Source organism: Brassica rapa, chromosome A03 (assembly GCF_000309985.2).
Source record: "Brassica rapa cultivar Chiifu-401-42 chromosome A03, CAAS_Brap_v3.01, whole genome shotgun sequence".
Classification (NCBI taxonomy): domain Eukaryota; kingdom Viridiplantae; phylum Streptophyta; class Magnoliopsida; order Brassicales; family Brassicaceae; genus Brassica; species Brassica rapa.
In genome coordinates, this window is record NC_024797.2 from 16,679,045 (window position 1) to 16,692,759 (window position 13,715).

The window sequence follows — 13,715 nt, forward strand, 5'->3', positions numbered from 1 at the left end:
TGAATCTTCAACTCTTCATTAGATACATGTCCCCTCCCTTCTTATCTTCACTCAACCTCACTCATTATATAAACAACACTCTTCTCCTCGAAGCTCAGAGAAACGCATAAAGACGTAGCGATGAAGACGGTATCGGTGGACGAGACCAAAAACACGGTGGTGCTACGAGCTGAGCACCGGGACGAGGAAGGTAGGAAAGCTGTGGATAAACTCGAGTTAAAGACTCGAAACCCCGACACGATCAAGCAAGTCGAGAAGAAGCTGATGGACAAAGGCGTCCAAAGGATGGAGAGGCACCCTTCCGACGGGACTCAGATCAAACGTCCGCCGCCGAAGTCAGGTCACGGCGGGAAGTACACGTGGGAGGGGTCTGATCGGATGGAGGACTACGAGATGCAGCCGGATCCGGCGGCGATGGATGAAGGCGATCCTAACTACGACGAGGAGAAGATCGGCGGTGGTGGTGGTGATGACGTGGCGGTGGAGGTTGTGAAAGGAGAGGTTGAGGTGGCGAAGGAAGCGCCGGGAGGTGTGGCTAGGGTGGAGGTTGATCCTCGCTTGATCACTACTCCTTGAGTTGCTAGGACAAGGGGGAAAGTGTTGGGGCGAATGTGAGAAGGGAGTGAAACTTTGGGGGTTTGATTTTTAATTTAAGTTTGTGACGTTTTAATGTATTGTTGACGTGTTGGGACGCTATTTGTGTAAAGAAATAATATATACTGCATTGAAATGTCTCACTTGGTTTCTTCATGTCACAGTCACTTAATGAATTAATTATTAGTTGCTGTCGGCCACTTTTACTGTGTCATTAATATAAATATTGTAAGGTCAAGGTGTCTGTTTGTTCGGTCTGAATCTTTCAAACACCGCCAAATGTCCACAAGTGTGACTTGATTTTAGTATAATGTTGATTACGCTTCCAGTAACCATAGGTGGTATAATATATGCGCAGAAGAACTCGAGTCTTCCCCCTTAACCTTTCGGGCAAAACAGCTTATAGACTATGCTTCAATAGTGGTTATCTATTTTGTAAAATGACATACACTTGGGCCCAATACATACTTTATTAGCGGGTATATTGTAACATACAAGCCCACCATATACAATAGAATATTAAATTTACAATTTGGCACCAGCAATATCTGAGCGTGTATTGCATCTGGCTCCTATGGAAGAGGACTAATAGATAACATCTGAGTATCTGACCCATGATTTCTTAAGCACATTTACCTAAAATAATTTACACTATTAACTAGTACATTATGCTGCAAGAATGGCTTCACAGATATAAAAAATTGTAAATTAACTACAAAGGCTATAAGACCATCTCCAATGTATTTTGTTATTTCTACCTCTAAAATAGAGGAACTCTATAATAGAGATGGAATATGCTCCAATGTATTCCTCTAAAATAACAATCTCTAAATGTAGAGTAAAAAATAGAGGAATGCTATTTCTTTCTCTATAAATAGAGGAAAAAATAGAGATCTCTATTATAGAGGTGGGTTGGAGCAATTTCACTTCTAAATGCTATTATAGAGGTGGAAATAGCTATGGATTGGAAATGCTCTAAGAAGTAGAAAAAAGGATTAACAGAAGTAGAAAAAGAGAGTAGTGTTTAGTTACAAGCACTACTAGCTGAGTATGTTTTTGAAATTACTTCCTAGAAAACATAATAAACCCTCCAGGAACCCTAACAAAGTATGATAATAACAATAGTAGTAATATAACACACGACGATTATAAAATTACATTTCATCATCACAAAACCTAAACGTGGGGTTAAAACACTCAGAGAATGGATCTCTGGCCCTCAAGAAGTTCCTTTGTTCTGTCTTGGGCTCAAAGTGAGTGTATCTATGTTCTTGCTCAGCTCTTCTAGCTTCTTCATTCTCATCTTCTCGCTTTCTCCCACCAACTGCGAATCATTCGTTGTTTCAAAGACCAGTTAGTCAAGAGTACAAATCAGAATGAATATATTATCAACAAAGCTCAGAGCTCTAAAGATAGAGAACCACAAAAGGAGAGGAAGTGAACACCAAGTAGAACAGTTAAACAAAGCATTCAAATACTAACCTCCATTAGCTTGGTGATTAGCTGCACCTTCTCTCTGTTCTTTTCGTTGAATGCCTCAAGAGCTTCTTTGTACTCTCGTTCCTGCACATTGCATAAAATACACCAAACCGATTAGCATCTTAATAATCTCTCAACCAGACATATATTTTGAAAACGAGATTAAATGAATTTGATTATTATGCAAAGGCCATACCTTTTTCTGAACAGTAAGACTCAATGGCTTTAACTCTTTGTTGACAGAGTCAACCTTCTTCCTGACCAAAGCAACTTCTTTCCTCATTGGGTCAGCTAAACCTTCAAGTTCCTGAATATTCAATTCAACCATTTAGCTCCTTACTCATCAAAGTAAATTCACCCAGAAGATGCAAATGGTTCTTCTCATAAAAAAGGAAATAGCTTTGATCCCCAAAACTCATCTAAACCCCAGAAACCAAACTAAATCCTTAAGCCCAACACAAAAGTCTCATCCTTTACGGAACAAACCACAAAACCCAACACAAAAGTATAATCCTTTTTGTTCAATTCAATTGTCAGATCTTGAAACCAAAATTCAAGTACAATTCTCAAAACAAGAAAAAAAAACTAAGTAAAGATTGTGATGATGAAGATGATAATTATATATATTACCTCACGGATCGAAGCGAGACGCTTAGTCTCTTCTTCAACACGACCAAGCTGAGCTTGAACCCTTTCCCTAATCTCCATCTTCTTCTTCTCGATCTCCTCTTCTTTCGCCCTGAAAGCAGACAAAGCGTTCCTCGACATCTCTTCGTCTTCCTTCGACATTTGGCTGCTGAAACTCATGCTTCCCGACAGCTGAGTCCCTAACTGTCGGCTTTGCACCGTTGGCTGCGACGTCTCTGCTGCCTTCATATTTTACTCTTACCTCCTTCTTAACTGAAACCTCGATCTCTGGCTCTCTTGTTTTGACTCTGTCTATCTCTGTGTGGTTCTAGGTTCTTCTGTGGTAGAGAAAAATGTGATGGATACTGTCTGAGTTTTTCTTTTTGATCCCAGAAAAATAGTGTTGTGATATGAACATATTAATAAAAAGAAAAATTAAAAAGGGAAAAATACAGTGGTATAACGGGAACTTTTTAAAATATTATAATATTGATAACGTATAATAAACAAACGAGACAACAGGTAAAAATTAGGGATGGCGTTCGGGTACTCATTCGGGTTCGTTTCAGGTCTATTCGGGTTTTTGTGGTTAAAGATTTTAGTCTTATTCGGATATTTCTAAATTTTGGTTCATGTTCGGTTCGGATTTTTCCGGGTTCGGTTCGGGTTTGGATAACCCATTTAAATTATTTTTAAAATTTTAAAATTCATTATATATTTAAATTACTCAAAATCTATAAACAAAATAATATATTACATATAAATTTGAATAACATATATTAAAATACCTAAACTTAACACATAAATTGTTTGGTTTGAATATTCGGATAGAGAATAAGTAAATGTTTTAAGTATTTTTTGGTGTTTTTAGTATATTTAACTATTTTAGACATTTATTTTTGATTATTTGTATATATTTTCAAATATTGTGGATAAGTTAAAAGTATCAAATCTATTTCGGATACATTCGGGTACCTGAAATATTTCGGTTCGGGTTCAGTTCTTTAAATACCAAAATTTTAGACCTGTTCGGATATTTAATCAATTTTGGTTCGGATTTGATATTATTTCTTCGGATCAACCCTAGTAGAAACTAAAAAGAGAGAAGATGCATTAGGTGAAATTACATAACTGCCACCAACAACCGATAGAGATTCGGATTTTTTGTTTTTTAAAATAAAAAAAGGGAGGTATAGAAAAAGATATTAAAAGGAAAAAGAAAGGAGAATCTGATTTGTAAATTGTAACCGTTAATTTTCAAACTTTCTGTGTATGACCGTTGGATATTTGGGATCTTTATTCCAACGAAGGATGCATAATGGCTGACCCGGAGACAGCTCGTTACAAAAAAAATCATCATTTGTCGCGTCTTAAACCGTAGATACCGAACCAAACTAAACCAGCATCTTAACAGTGTATTTATATCATGGGTTTCGGCCCATGTATTTTATTTGCCCAAAACAAAAGAAAAGTTTCGGCCCGTTAACAAATATTTTTTTTTTGGGAAGGCATATAAAAGCTGTAAGATGATAGTTCGCTATATTCAACATGTTCAACGCGCCTCATATCATCGTAGAGTTAAATGGGAAATGTAGCTACATCCCAAATGGCGTGTACATCGGGGGACACGCTTGTTCTGAAGAAGTCATCAGTCTACAACCAAACGGTCCATGAGTTATAATGGTCGACATGTAACATGTTCAGCGGATTTGAGAGTATGGCCGACATGTTCAGCGCTACTCATCTCACATTCTGTCACCATAGAGAGTTTGTAACATTTTGGGTTAAATGAGAAAAGTGGTCGGAGCTTTTTTAGGAGGAGGAACTCGGTACGTATGACAAAAAAAAGGCATAGCTAAGGTGGCACGAGAACAGCTTCCCGTTCGGACTTGGGAGTATTGACATGTTGTCTAAGGACGCCATTTCTTCACCAACAAATTATACATTTCGTTTTTTTCTTTTCATATAACTTGTTGCCTTGTTGGTGCATAAAATACAAATTCGTAGGATGTCAGCTGATCCCACGTACGTTTTTATGAGTAGGCTGCCAAATCTTAAATATTGCAAGATATCGACGCGTGCAGAACATTTTTTTTGAGGACTAGACTACGTTACGTTTTTAAGTACGTTTTTATCGACTACGTTACATATGAGGAAGTAAATTCCAAACTTAGGCTGTAACAGAGTTTATTAATGTGTCCATACTCCAAAGAGCTGTATTAATATTGCCAATACCATTTTATTTTATTTGCGTGAGTCAGCCATTAATTATCATTTATGTGTGAATTATATCTTGATTAGTTGGATGTGAATTAATATAAATCATTGCAAAATGTCATGTCTAGTCCGATAATTGTAACACAACTAGTCCTATAATAGTATCCACGCCTTTAAAGGTTGTTTATAATTCTTTGTAAACGTTATAGGCGTGATTGTGTAAAGTATTATTATACCACAGTTTGTATTATTCTATTGGATGTATCTCAGATTTCAATAAGTCCAGTCAGAACAGTCTAATACCAACAGCTTCCATGCATTATAGCCTTAACTTTTTAAAAAGACCTTTAACATGTAAATCATTTACTATGAAACATGCTTTAAACAATTATAAACCAAAGAAATATATAGCACTGCTTTTGATTAATGAATAAAAGAATAAGCATCGCCAAAACATGTGCAAGTTACACATATTTATTAGGGGAAAACTATTCACGTTGCTTAAAATTTGCATATGAGAGTAGCAGTTTGATGTTTAAAAAAGTTGAATATTTTTCGGAATGGTGATAAAATTATTAACTAGGCGGGAACGAGCTTCCAACGATTAAAATCAATAAAATAACTGTAAAATGAAGGTTGTTTGATTAAAACAGATGGCTAAATATAAATATAAGTGGTAATAGTTAAAATATAGAGCGTTTATGAAGTTTTTTACTTTTCTAACGCAAAAAAAAAACGAAACGAGAAACTAATTCTCATATGAGACTTATTTGTTTCTTAAACAAACATTTAGATAAACTAAACTTAAGATCCTATGATTTGTATTGTTAATTACATAAGATGATACAACGTTAGTTATTTTAGATAGTGAAACTTTTGTGAAAAGAGAGGACAGTCATCTTCTTTGAAACATGTATGCTATTTTATAAAACGTGGAAATCAAAATAAAATGCATTATCCATTTAATTTCGTAGATAGGAATCTATTGGGGACCGGGAGGAGATCGTTGACACGGTGTAATTAGATTGTTTATAGGGCAAACAAGTTCAACGGCCACAAATGGTCAACTTTTCATGATGAACATGATGTCTCCATTGAGCGGGTAATCTAACGGTCCAAAGTGAAAACTTAACTCGTGCTCCATCGTCCCCTCTATATATAAACCTCTGCTCAATTACTCTCTCCTCGGAAGAGAAAGCTGTCAAAGAAGTTTTCATTTAATGGCGGAAGAGAAGAGCTTCAACTTCAAGTACGTAATCTTCGGAGCTGATGTATCTGCCGTAAGTCTCTCCTCTTCTTCTTCTCAAGTTTTCATTATGTTTGTGTTTTCTCTCTTCACTAACGAATCATTTGTTTTTTTCATTCTATCTTTCGGCTACATTGGAAGTTGATTTGAGGTTTTATGTTGTTGGAAACACACAGGGTTATGCGGCTAGAGAATTTGCCAGGCAGGGCCTGAAGCATGGCGAACTAGCAATTATATCCAATGAACCAGCAGTATGTTTTTTTATTTTGTGTATCTTATGTCATTCTTAGTTATTAGTTTCTTTCATATGAAATCATTAATTAAGTCAAATATTTTTTTTTTGTTAGTTACATTCTCAAAATATTGTTTTTTTTTTTGCTAAAGCAAAATATTGTTTTTGAAAAAATTACTTTTCTAAAAATATGATTTAAAAGATTGTGGCCTAAGAAATTTTATTTGATGTTGGCAGAGTAACAAAATATTTGGACTTGGAGATACTGACTTAGAGTGTAAGCATTTTGCCTATACAACATCTCTGACAATAGTTTAGTTTTCAATACCTCTCAGGGTTTACTTAACTTCAACCTCACTGCTTAAAAGCTTCCTTCTCAATTATCATGTCATGTTTTCACACCTCACAATGCTCTCCAATTTCTCCTTAAATTACAGGTATTGAATTGATTCTAAGCACAGAGATCATCAAAGCAGATCTTTCCACGAAGAGTCTTTTCAGTACTGATGGAACAATCTTCAAATACCAAACTATGATAGTTGCAACTGGCTCTACCGTGAGGACCATCTCTTACTCTGTTGATCTTCTTGTTATCTAAAGCTATTCTTGAAACTCATATCCATTAAAATGTTGCAGTGTGTAAGATTGTCAGAATGTGGTTTCCAAGATACAAATGCTAAAAATGTCTTCTACCTAAGAGATATCAAGGATGTTGATCAGCTCACATTGACAATGGAAACAAAGAAGAAGAGAAAGGTGGTGGTTATTGGCGGCGGATACAGAGGATTTGAAGTCAGTGCTTCACTAACGGTTAACAACTATGAGGTCACCATGGTTTTTCCAGAACCTTGGATTAGTAAGTAAAAGCTTGACCTCCAAGCAAACTTTATTTCTGTTAGGTATAACAGAAAACTAACTCCTCTGTTTTCCTCTGTTTTGTTGTAGTGCATTGGCTTTTCAGCGCTGAGATCGCTTCTTTCTACGAGGGTTACTATGCTAACAAGGGAATAAAGATCATCAAGAGTACTAAAGCCACTGGATTCATTACCAACTCAAACGGTGAGGTGACAGAAGTGAAACTAGATGATAGTAGAACCATAGAAGCTGACATGGTGATTGTGGACATTGGTGGTAGACCGATGATATCGCTTTTCAAAGGTCAAGTAGAAGAGGAGAAGGGTGGGATAAAGGTTCGTGGTTTATTCACCAATTTTCCCAAGATTTACCATTAAACACATTGATCTTTAATTTGATATTGTAGACTGATGGGTTCTTCAAAACAAGTGTAACCAGTGTATACGCCATTGGAGATGTCGCTACATTCCCTATGAAACTCTATGGCGACATGAGACGTGTAGAACACGTTAACCATGCTTTCAAATCCGCTGAACAGGCCGTCATGGTACCAACCAATAACTTTTAATCATCTTATCATTTGACTAATGATATGATTAGTATTATCTAATGGTTTATTTTAGGCAATCAAGGCGGCAGAGGAAGGGAGATCAATCCAAGAGTATGAGTATCTACCTTTCTTCAACTCTCGAGCCTTTGATCTCTCGTGGCAATTCTATGGAGACAACGTTGGACAATCTGTAATATTTGGAGACAACGATCCGAACTCTCCAAAGGCAAAGTTTGGGACTTATTGGGTTAAAGATGGGAAAGTGGTGGGAGCATTTCTGGAAGGAGGAGTTGTGGAAGAGAACAAGGCAATTGCTAGAGTTGCAAGGACACAACCTTCAGTTGGTAGCCTTGAGGTGTTGTCCAACGTTGGAGAGTTGCTTATTGGATCAAGGGTCAATAGAAATAGGGTCTTAGTTTCCTGCCATGTTAAATAACATATATGTTTCTATAAGAGTATTAATATTCTTGTTTGACCATACAATATCTAAGCATGTCTAGGATCTAACTCTCTCATGTGGGAGATATAAAATACATGTGCAATTGTAAAACCCAATGTCAACAGTTTCTTGTTTTACAACTTAGTTTAATATATATCATAAACATTATCTGTTTTACACACATTTTAAAACATTTTATGATCTACAATATAAGTTTTTTTTTAAATGATTGAGACCATAATACTAAATGGACGGCACGTCTTCAGGTAGTGCCCTTCCACACATATAACAACAATATGATACAAGTATTATATATACCAAGTCATTCTTACATCTACTAAGCATAATCTCAAAACATTGAATCCCAAAAGAGTCTAGAGAGGTCGTCATGGCGCAGAGAATCACTACATTGGTTATGCTCATAGAGATATTGTTTCTGGTAAATTATGTGAGTCAGTTCGCCACAACCGCAGCGGATAACGACGGAGATGTGATTCACGTAGCCGGAAAAGTGATGTGCCAAGACTGCACTCTTAACTACGACAAATGGATCAACGGCTCTGAACCCATCAAAGGTATTAATCCACCATCTTCTACCATTATCTATTTACTGCTTCTTAATATATAATCGTTTTTACCGTTATTTTAACTGCTACCACATTCTTACGGCCTCACCTCATTGCCTCTCCAATCGGATCCAGTGACTTTAATTAACCTGTTAAATCCAGCCGGTTCTAGGCACAACCGGATAAAACATTGGTTTGGCCTTTAAATTTTGGTGAATCAATATATTTTATTAAGAAAATATTTATATGGTCCCCAAAATATGAGTTCCGATCCTAGTAAACTTATATACCCCCGGTTTGAAGTTATTCAAACCCGGATTTATTTACCAAAATAGTTCCACTTTGTATCTTTCAGGGGCTGTGGTATCAATCACTTGTATGGACGAGAGGGAAAGAGTGAGGTACTATGGCAGCGACAAGACCGACGAGAGAGGCCAGTTCGATCTTATCCTTGACAAAGTCCTCTACGGCGGCAAGAATCTTAAGCCTAAACTTTGTACCGTCAGGCTCGTGTCCTCTCCTGACAAGTCATGTGATATCCCAACCGATTTTGGTAATGGTCAAAGTGGAGTGAAGCTAGTTCAGCCGTTCATGGTTTTCAAGGATCTGGTGAAGTTTGTGGTCGGACCGTTTTACTATACCACCCCCATGTGTGAGACTCCTAAATATGAAAACAACTATTAGACTTGGATGGTTTGACTTTTGATTAAGGTCATTTAAATTGACTGGTCCTTTGCCATATATATATTTCTCAAAAATGTAACTTGACATGTTTTTTTCTTCCTTAATTGTGTTGATTCTTGTAAATGTAAAATTATAATTCTTACAAATCATACACTTTAATCATAATATGTATGTTTTAGTTTGTATTCCAACAATGGTTTAAAATATCTTTTTCATAATATCATAAATTATACTAATTTTGTAATTTGTTCCCTGTTACTAAATATGTTCGATCAAAATTTTAAATCTTGGATTTGGATTTAATTTAGTATTGTAATATTGAAAACGAGTTACATAGGTTATTCTAACTGAGTAATAGCCTTTTCGCCACCATCATTTTACTTTATTTCAAGTTATAGAAATCAATGTTTTAAGAGCTACACAAACATTTTTAGCTAAGATAGCTGCCTCAAATATTTCGTGTTCGAGGTATAAACGTAAACGTAACCAAACTGAAAAATTGAGTGAGAGCTTGAATATCTGCGAGACTGCGAGTCACTTAAAACCAGTTTTGCACGATTCAATTAAATTGAACATAGATGTTGTGTAGTGCTAGTTGCATAGATTTGTTTTTAAGGCGATATATTTATATTTGGTGTTAAAAAGGTAAATCACTCCAATGAGATATGGAAACAGTTTTTGACAAAAGAAACTTGGACTAACAATTCTCTAAACATATTAGACACTTCATGACAAAATAAACTCCAATAAAACTAACGCTCAAATAATATATCTCAAATCCGAATATTCTCTTATTCCTCACACTAGGATCTTCCATGGAACTGGATACAATACAAACATGATCAAGATAATTAAAGTAAACAAAACATAGAGAAAGAGAGTATTACAAAGTAAATTCATAATCTGCTGATTCCGAGGGGAACCGAAGCTTGCCAAAGGATAGAAGTTGCCCAATTTATAGAGGGAGATAAAGAAAACTAGCTGTCTGAATATCAGCTGCCTCTTCATCCTCAGCCTTCTGCAATCTTCATTGCTCCATATTACAAAACACTTTCCTTACAAGAACACAAAACTGCTTAGCTAGACATTAATAGTAATCTTCATTTTATATATTTAGGCCACCCCCCTCTTGATAAATAAGAGGCTTTCTCTTCTACACCTCAGGGGATGGCCATTCTCTTTTGATTTGTGGTGTTGTGCCAGATTAAGAGAAGGTTTCAACCATGGAGGCTTGCTAGGGGGTTATATATAGCTTTTATTTTTTCTTTGCATTTGTGTTTTTTTGTTTGTCTATGGTCATGAAGACATTTTTAAAAAATACACTAAAAACCCATCTTACATAAGCTATAGTGTTCTTTCCACTTTTTTCTCAATTCTTTTTAATTGTTTAGAAATAACTTTTTGTAACAATGAACCAATATATTTCATGTTTGTTAATGTTCTTTACAAAGGATATTCCTTTCCGTATTATAGATCTATGCAAGATTTATGCTTTGTTATCATATACACGTATTTATTAGATATCGCATGCTGAATTACACAATACATAACAATATGAAAAATTCTATACTGTACAAGTTTAGGCTAAAGATTCATATACGCTCTGGGGGAATTTCTTTAAAGGATTTTACAATAAAATTTGCAGAAGATAAAAAAAGATAAGTATATTAATGGTGTAAAGAGAGTGTGAAAGTAATTTAAACAAATTATTAAGTGGAAGTGGAAGCAGATGATGATGGAAACAAGGGGAGTCTTACCTGAATATGCTTGGCATTTTGGATCATCCCATGGAATATGCCATTTACCCAAATTGCCTTTTTCACAAATATATATTCTAATTCATATGCTGACATCCACACAAATCATGTTACTTTTTATTATATACTTAATCAGGTATGTGTAACCTACCTCAGCAGGAATGTACACATTAATTTTATAAATGATTATTACTTGAGATACAAATAATGTAGTTATAGTTTATAATTTATTCTAACGAAATTATAACTAATTAATTTCTTGTATATTTTCTTTGACTATTTCAGAAACTTAAAATTTAACTGAATATTGAGAGCTAAAATTAAAAATACTCGAAAAATTAAAAATAAGTATCTTATCTATTAAAAATTAAAAATTAAAACTCTATACATATGCAGTACATTAATTGGATGGAGGTCTTTGAATAGTGTTAAAGGCCATGGAGATAGCAGAATAGACACAAGGATTACGGCAAAAGATTAAAGACGACTAGAGATCAGTAGCTGATTATCTCAGTTGTAGAAGACGATTAGGCATTTACTCAACAAGAAGCCATTCAAATCTATTAATCTGAAACAAATTTTATATCCGACACAACATTCTAAAATTGGTAGGTATCATCAGGTCATAATCCTTTGTATAAAAACAGTCCAAAATAAGTTAAAAACTACGAAAAATATTCCCTCAACTTCACTGATGCCAAAGATTTTTGCAGAAACATTTAGGAGCTAAGTGAGTTGCCAATGGCAGCAGCTTCGAGGATCCTCCTAGCATCAGTGTTTACATCAGCTAACTCACCTGGTATCTGCATAATCACAACCCTTACTATCAGTAAATCAAGAAGACTTCGAGAGCCAAAGATGCAAAAATGTTTTAAAATGTTTACCTTCCCATAAGAGTTTTTGATTGTTGGTAAAGCCCCTGAACTCAGCAAAAATCTAATCACGTTGACATGCTCACCTCTCGCTGCATGATGAAGAGGCTGTGTGAACAAGAAACACACCTTGTCATTAATCACAGTTCAGGATGAGTCATTTGAAGATGGAGAATGATACTTACAGTGTCACCTTCTACATCGATAGTTTCAATCATCCTCTTCACACATTCAGGACCACTAGCTCGGCTGAAAAGGAGCTCTACTATCTCTAAGTATCCTGCTAGCCACCAAGTTCAACCAAAAATAAGCTATAGAACGTGATCATGCCTTGAGAAAGAAATAACTAAAGGGGGGGACGACCAAGTTTACCTCCAGCACAAGCATCGTGTAGAGGAATAGCTTCATCTTCATCTTTGACCTCTATATTAGCACCTCTCTCCAAGAGAAGCTGCAGTAAATACATTAGTGAGTTGTTTACATAAATACATGAGCTATCGAGAGTTCGAGTAGCAAAAGAAACCTGAACACAAGGGAGGTGACCGTAGAGACACGCCAGGTGAAGTGCAGAGTCATTATCCTCAAGTGGCTCATCAACTCTCCCATTCAACCTGTCTATCAAAATTCAAAGTCACAGATTAACAAATCATCAGAAAAAAAGAAGAAGAAGCAGAGTGTCTTCTTCATAAGCAGACATAAGGACATATCAGCCAATTATGATGCCTTGTTGCATTAAAAAAGATCGAGACTTTACATCCTAGCCAAGCTAATCAAAGCACAACGCAATTGAAATGTGAAACTAAAAAACCAAAGTTTGACCAAAAGGGTCGGCAACAGAGCCTTGAGAGATTCGTAAAGGAGCAAGAAAGGAAGTACCAATGGCGGTGCGTAAGGCGACGACGTCACCGGACTGAGCTGCGGCGGCTAAGTCGCGGAGGTTAGAGGAAAGCTCGGGATCGCTTTCGTAGTCAACACCGTTTTCGTCGATAAGAGCGTCGACTTCGTCTTCTTCCATCAAACCATTGTCTCCCCTAGGAACCGCCATTGTCTCTCTCTACACCTCCGTGTAATGATCTTTTTTTTGCTTGTAATAATAATAACTAGTCGCCGGCGTGCGATTAAATTTTAGGTTTTTCTCGTTTATATACTGGTGGTGACTCGTATAGACTATAGTCCATATATTTAAATAATTTGCAGATTTGACCAAAAAAAAATAAATATGCAGATAACTAATTTATTTTAAAGAGTTTATTAAAAAATATTTAAAATTACTTGTAAAATCATACTTATAAGCTTGGTTGTTTTTTCACTCTTTTTTCTTGCTTATCATTTCTTGTATTTTGTTTAACATATATTCTCTTTTAATTGATGTTTAAGATTAATGCACATAAATTAAAAATACAAATTTTAGATAATTTATTTTGATTATATAGAAATAAAATAAAACAAACTAATTAAATCAACTAAAACTATAGTATATATGTAGTAGTTAATAACAAATCTAAAAACTTATTAAATTTTTACTTAGAATGATGAAAGCATTATTTATTTTGCAAACAATTTTATTAGCATCAAATAAACTGAAATTTAAGGAGTA

General features: G+C 35.4%; 5 protein-coding genes across 5 annotated transcripts; 3 read left to right on the forward strand and 2 right to left on the reverse strand.

Annotated features, from left to right (window-relative positions):
* The first annotated feature begins 42 nt into the window (after nt 1-42).
* Nucleotides 43-802, forward strand: LOC103859273. Its single transcript, XM_009136784.3, has one exon. It carries the CDS (start codon nt 121-123, stop codon nt 574-576), a length of 456 nt encoding a protein of 151 aa, XP_009135032.1. The 5' UTR covers nt 43-120; the 3' UTR covers nt 577-802.
* Nucleotides 803-1,572: 770 nt separating this feature from the next.
* On the reverse strand, nt 1,573-3,108 carry LOC103859274 (syncoilin). Its single transcript, XM_009136785.3, has 4 exons — nt 2,704-3,108; nt 2,270-2,380; nt 2,077-2,157; nt 1,573-1,918 (listed from the first exon to the last, which is right to left on the reverse strand). The coding sequence occupies exons 1-4, from the start codon at nt 2,947-2,949 to the stop codon at nt 1,814-1,816; spliced, it is 543 nt and encodes a 180-aa protein (XP_009135033.1). The 5' UTR covers nt 2,950-3,108; the 3' UTR covers nt 1,573-1,813.
* Nucleotides 3,109-4,539: 1,431 nt separating this feature from the next.
* Nucleotides 4,540-8,278, forward strand: LOC103859275 (monodehydroascorbate reductase 2). Its single transcript, XM_009136787.3, has 8 exons — nt 4,540-6,197; nt 6,340-6,414; nt 6,633-6,672; nt 6,833-6,951; nt 7,032-7,251; nt 7,341-7,585; nt 7,657-7,797; nt 7,874-8,278. Exons 1-8 carry the CDS (start codon nt 6,138-6,140, stop codon nt 8,234-8,236), a joined length of 1,263 nt encoding a protein of 420 aa, XP_009135035.1. The 5' UTR covers nt 4,540-6,137; the 3' UTR covers nt 8,237-8,278.
* Nucleotides 8,279-8,572: 294 nt separating this feature from the next.
* LOC103859276 (proline-rich protein 3) lies at nt 8,573-11,191 on the forward strand. The gene is made up of 2 exons (XM_009136788.2): nt 8,573-8,814; nt 9,161-11,191. Exons 1-2 carry the CDS (start codon nt 8,628-8,630, stop codon nt 9,487-9,489), a joined length of 516 nt encoding a protein of 171 aa, XP_009135036.1. The 5' UTR covers nt 8,573-8,627; the 3' UTR covers nt 9,490-11,191.
* Nucleotides 11,192-11,791: 600 nt separating this feature from the next.
* LOC103859277 (poly [ADP-ribose] polymerase tankyrase-2) lies at nt 11,792-13,418 on the reverse strand. Its single transcript, XM_009136790.3, has 6 exons — nt 12,995-13,418; nt 12,642-12,733; nt 12,491-12,569; nt 12,304-12,398; nt 12,131-12,226; nt 11,792-12,049 (listed from the first exon to the last, which is right to left on the reverse strand). The coding sequence occupies exons 1-6, from the start codon at nt 13,161-13,163 to the stop codon at nt 11,966-11,968; spliced, it is 615 nt and encodes a 204-aa protein (XP_009135038.1). The 5' UTR covers nt 13,164-13,418; the 3' UTR covers nt 11,792-11,965.
* Between the last annotated feature and the right edge of the window lie 297 nt (nt 13,419-13,715).

What these genes read in the sequence shown, in the direction of transcription:
- LOC103859276 (XM_009136788.2), top strand. Translation starts at nt 8,628, where the DNA reads ATGGCGCAGAGAATCACTACATTGGTTATGCTCATAGAGATATTGTTT. An exon ending in CGGCTCTGAACCCATCAAAG is followed by an intron (nt 8,815 to 9,160) that starts GTATTAATCCAC and finishes TGTATCTTTCAG; the next exon opens with GGGCTGTGGTATCAATCACT.
- LOC103859277 (XM_009136790.3), bottom strand. Translation starts at nt 13,163, where the DNA reads ATGGCGGTTCCTAGGGGAGACAATGGTTTGATGGAAGAAGACGAAGTC. An exon ending in CGCCTTACGCACCGCCATTG is followed by an intron (nt 12,734 to 12,994) that starts GTACTTCCTTTC and finishes GAATTTTGATAG; the next exon opens with ACAGGTTGAATGGGAGAGTT. An exon ending in TCGATGTAGAAGGTGACACT is followed by an intron (nt 12,227 to 12,303) that starts GTAAGTATCATT and finishes TTGTTCACACAG; the next exon opens with CCTCTTCATCATGCAGCGAG.
- LOC103859273 (XM_009136784.3), top strand. Translation starts at nt 121, where the DNA reads ATGAAGACGGTATCGGTGGACGAGACCAAAAACACGGTGGTGCTACGA.
- LOC103859274 (XM_009136785.3), bottom strand. Translation starts at nt 2,949, where the DNA reads ATGAAGGCAGCAGAGACGTCGCAGCCAACGGTGCAAAGCCGACAGTTA. An exon ending in GTCTTACTGTTCAGAAAAAG is followed by an intron (nt 2,158 to 2,269) that starts GTATGGCCTTTG and finishes TGCAATGTGCAG; the next exon opens with GAACGAGAGTACAAAGAAGC. An exon ending in TAATCACCAAGCTAATGGAG is followed by an intron (nt 1,919 to 2,076) that starts GTTAGTATTTGA and finishes AATGATTCGCAG; the next exon opens with TTGGTGGGAGAAAGCGAGAA.
- LOC103859275 (XM_009136787.3), top strand. Translation starts at nt 6,138, where the DNA reads ATGGCGGAAGAGAAGAGCTTCAACTTCAAGTACGTAATCTTCGGAGCT. An exon ending in TAGTTGCAACTGGCTCTACC is followed by an intron (nt 6,952 to 7,031) that starts GTGAGGACCATC and finishes AAAATGTTGCAG; the next exon opens with TGTGTAAGATTGTCAGAATG. An exon ending in CCGCTGAACAGGCCGTCATG is followed by an intron (nt 7,798 to 7,873) that starts GTACCAACCAAT and finishes GGTTTATTTTAG; the next exon opens with GCAATCAAGGCGGCAGAGGA.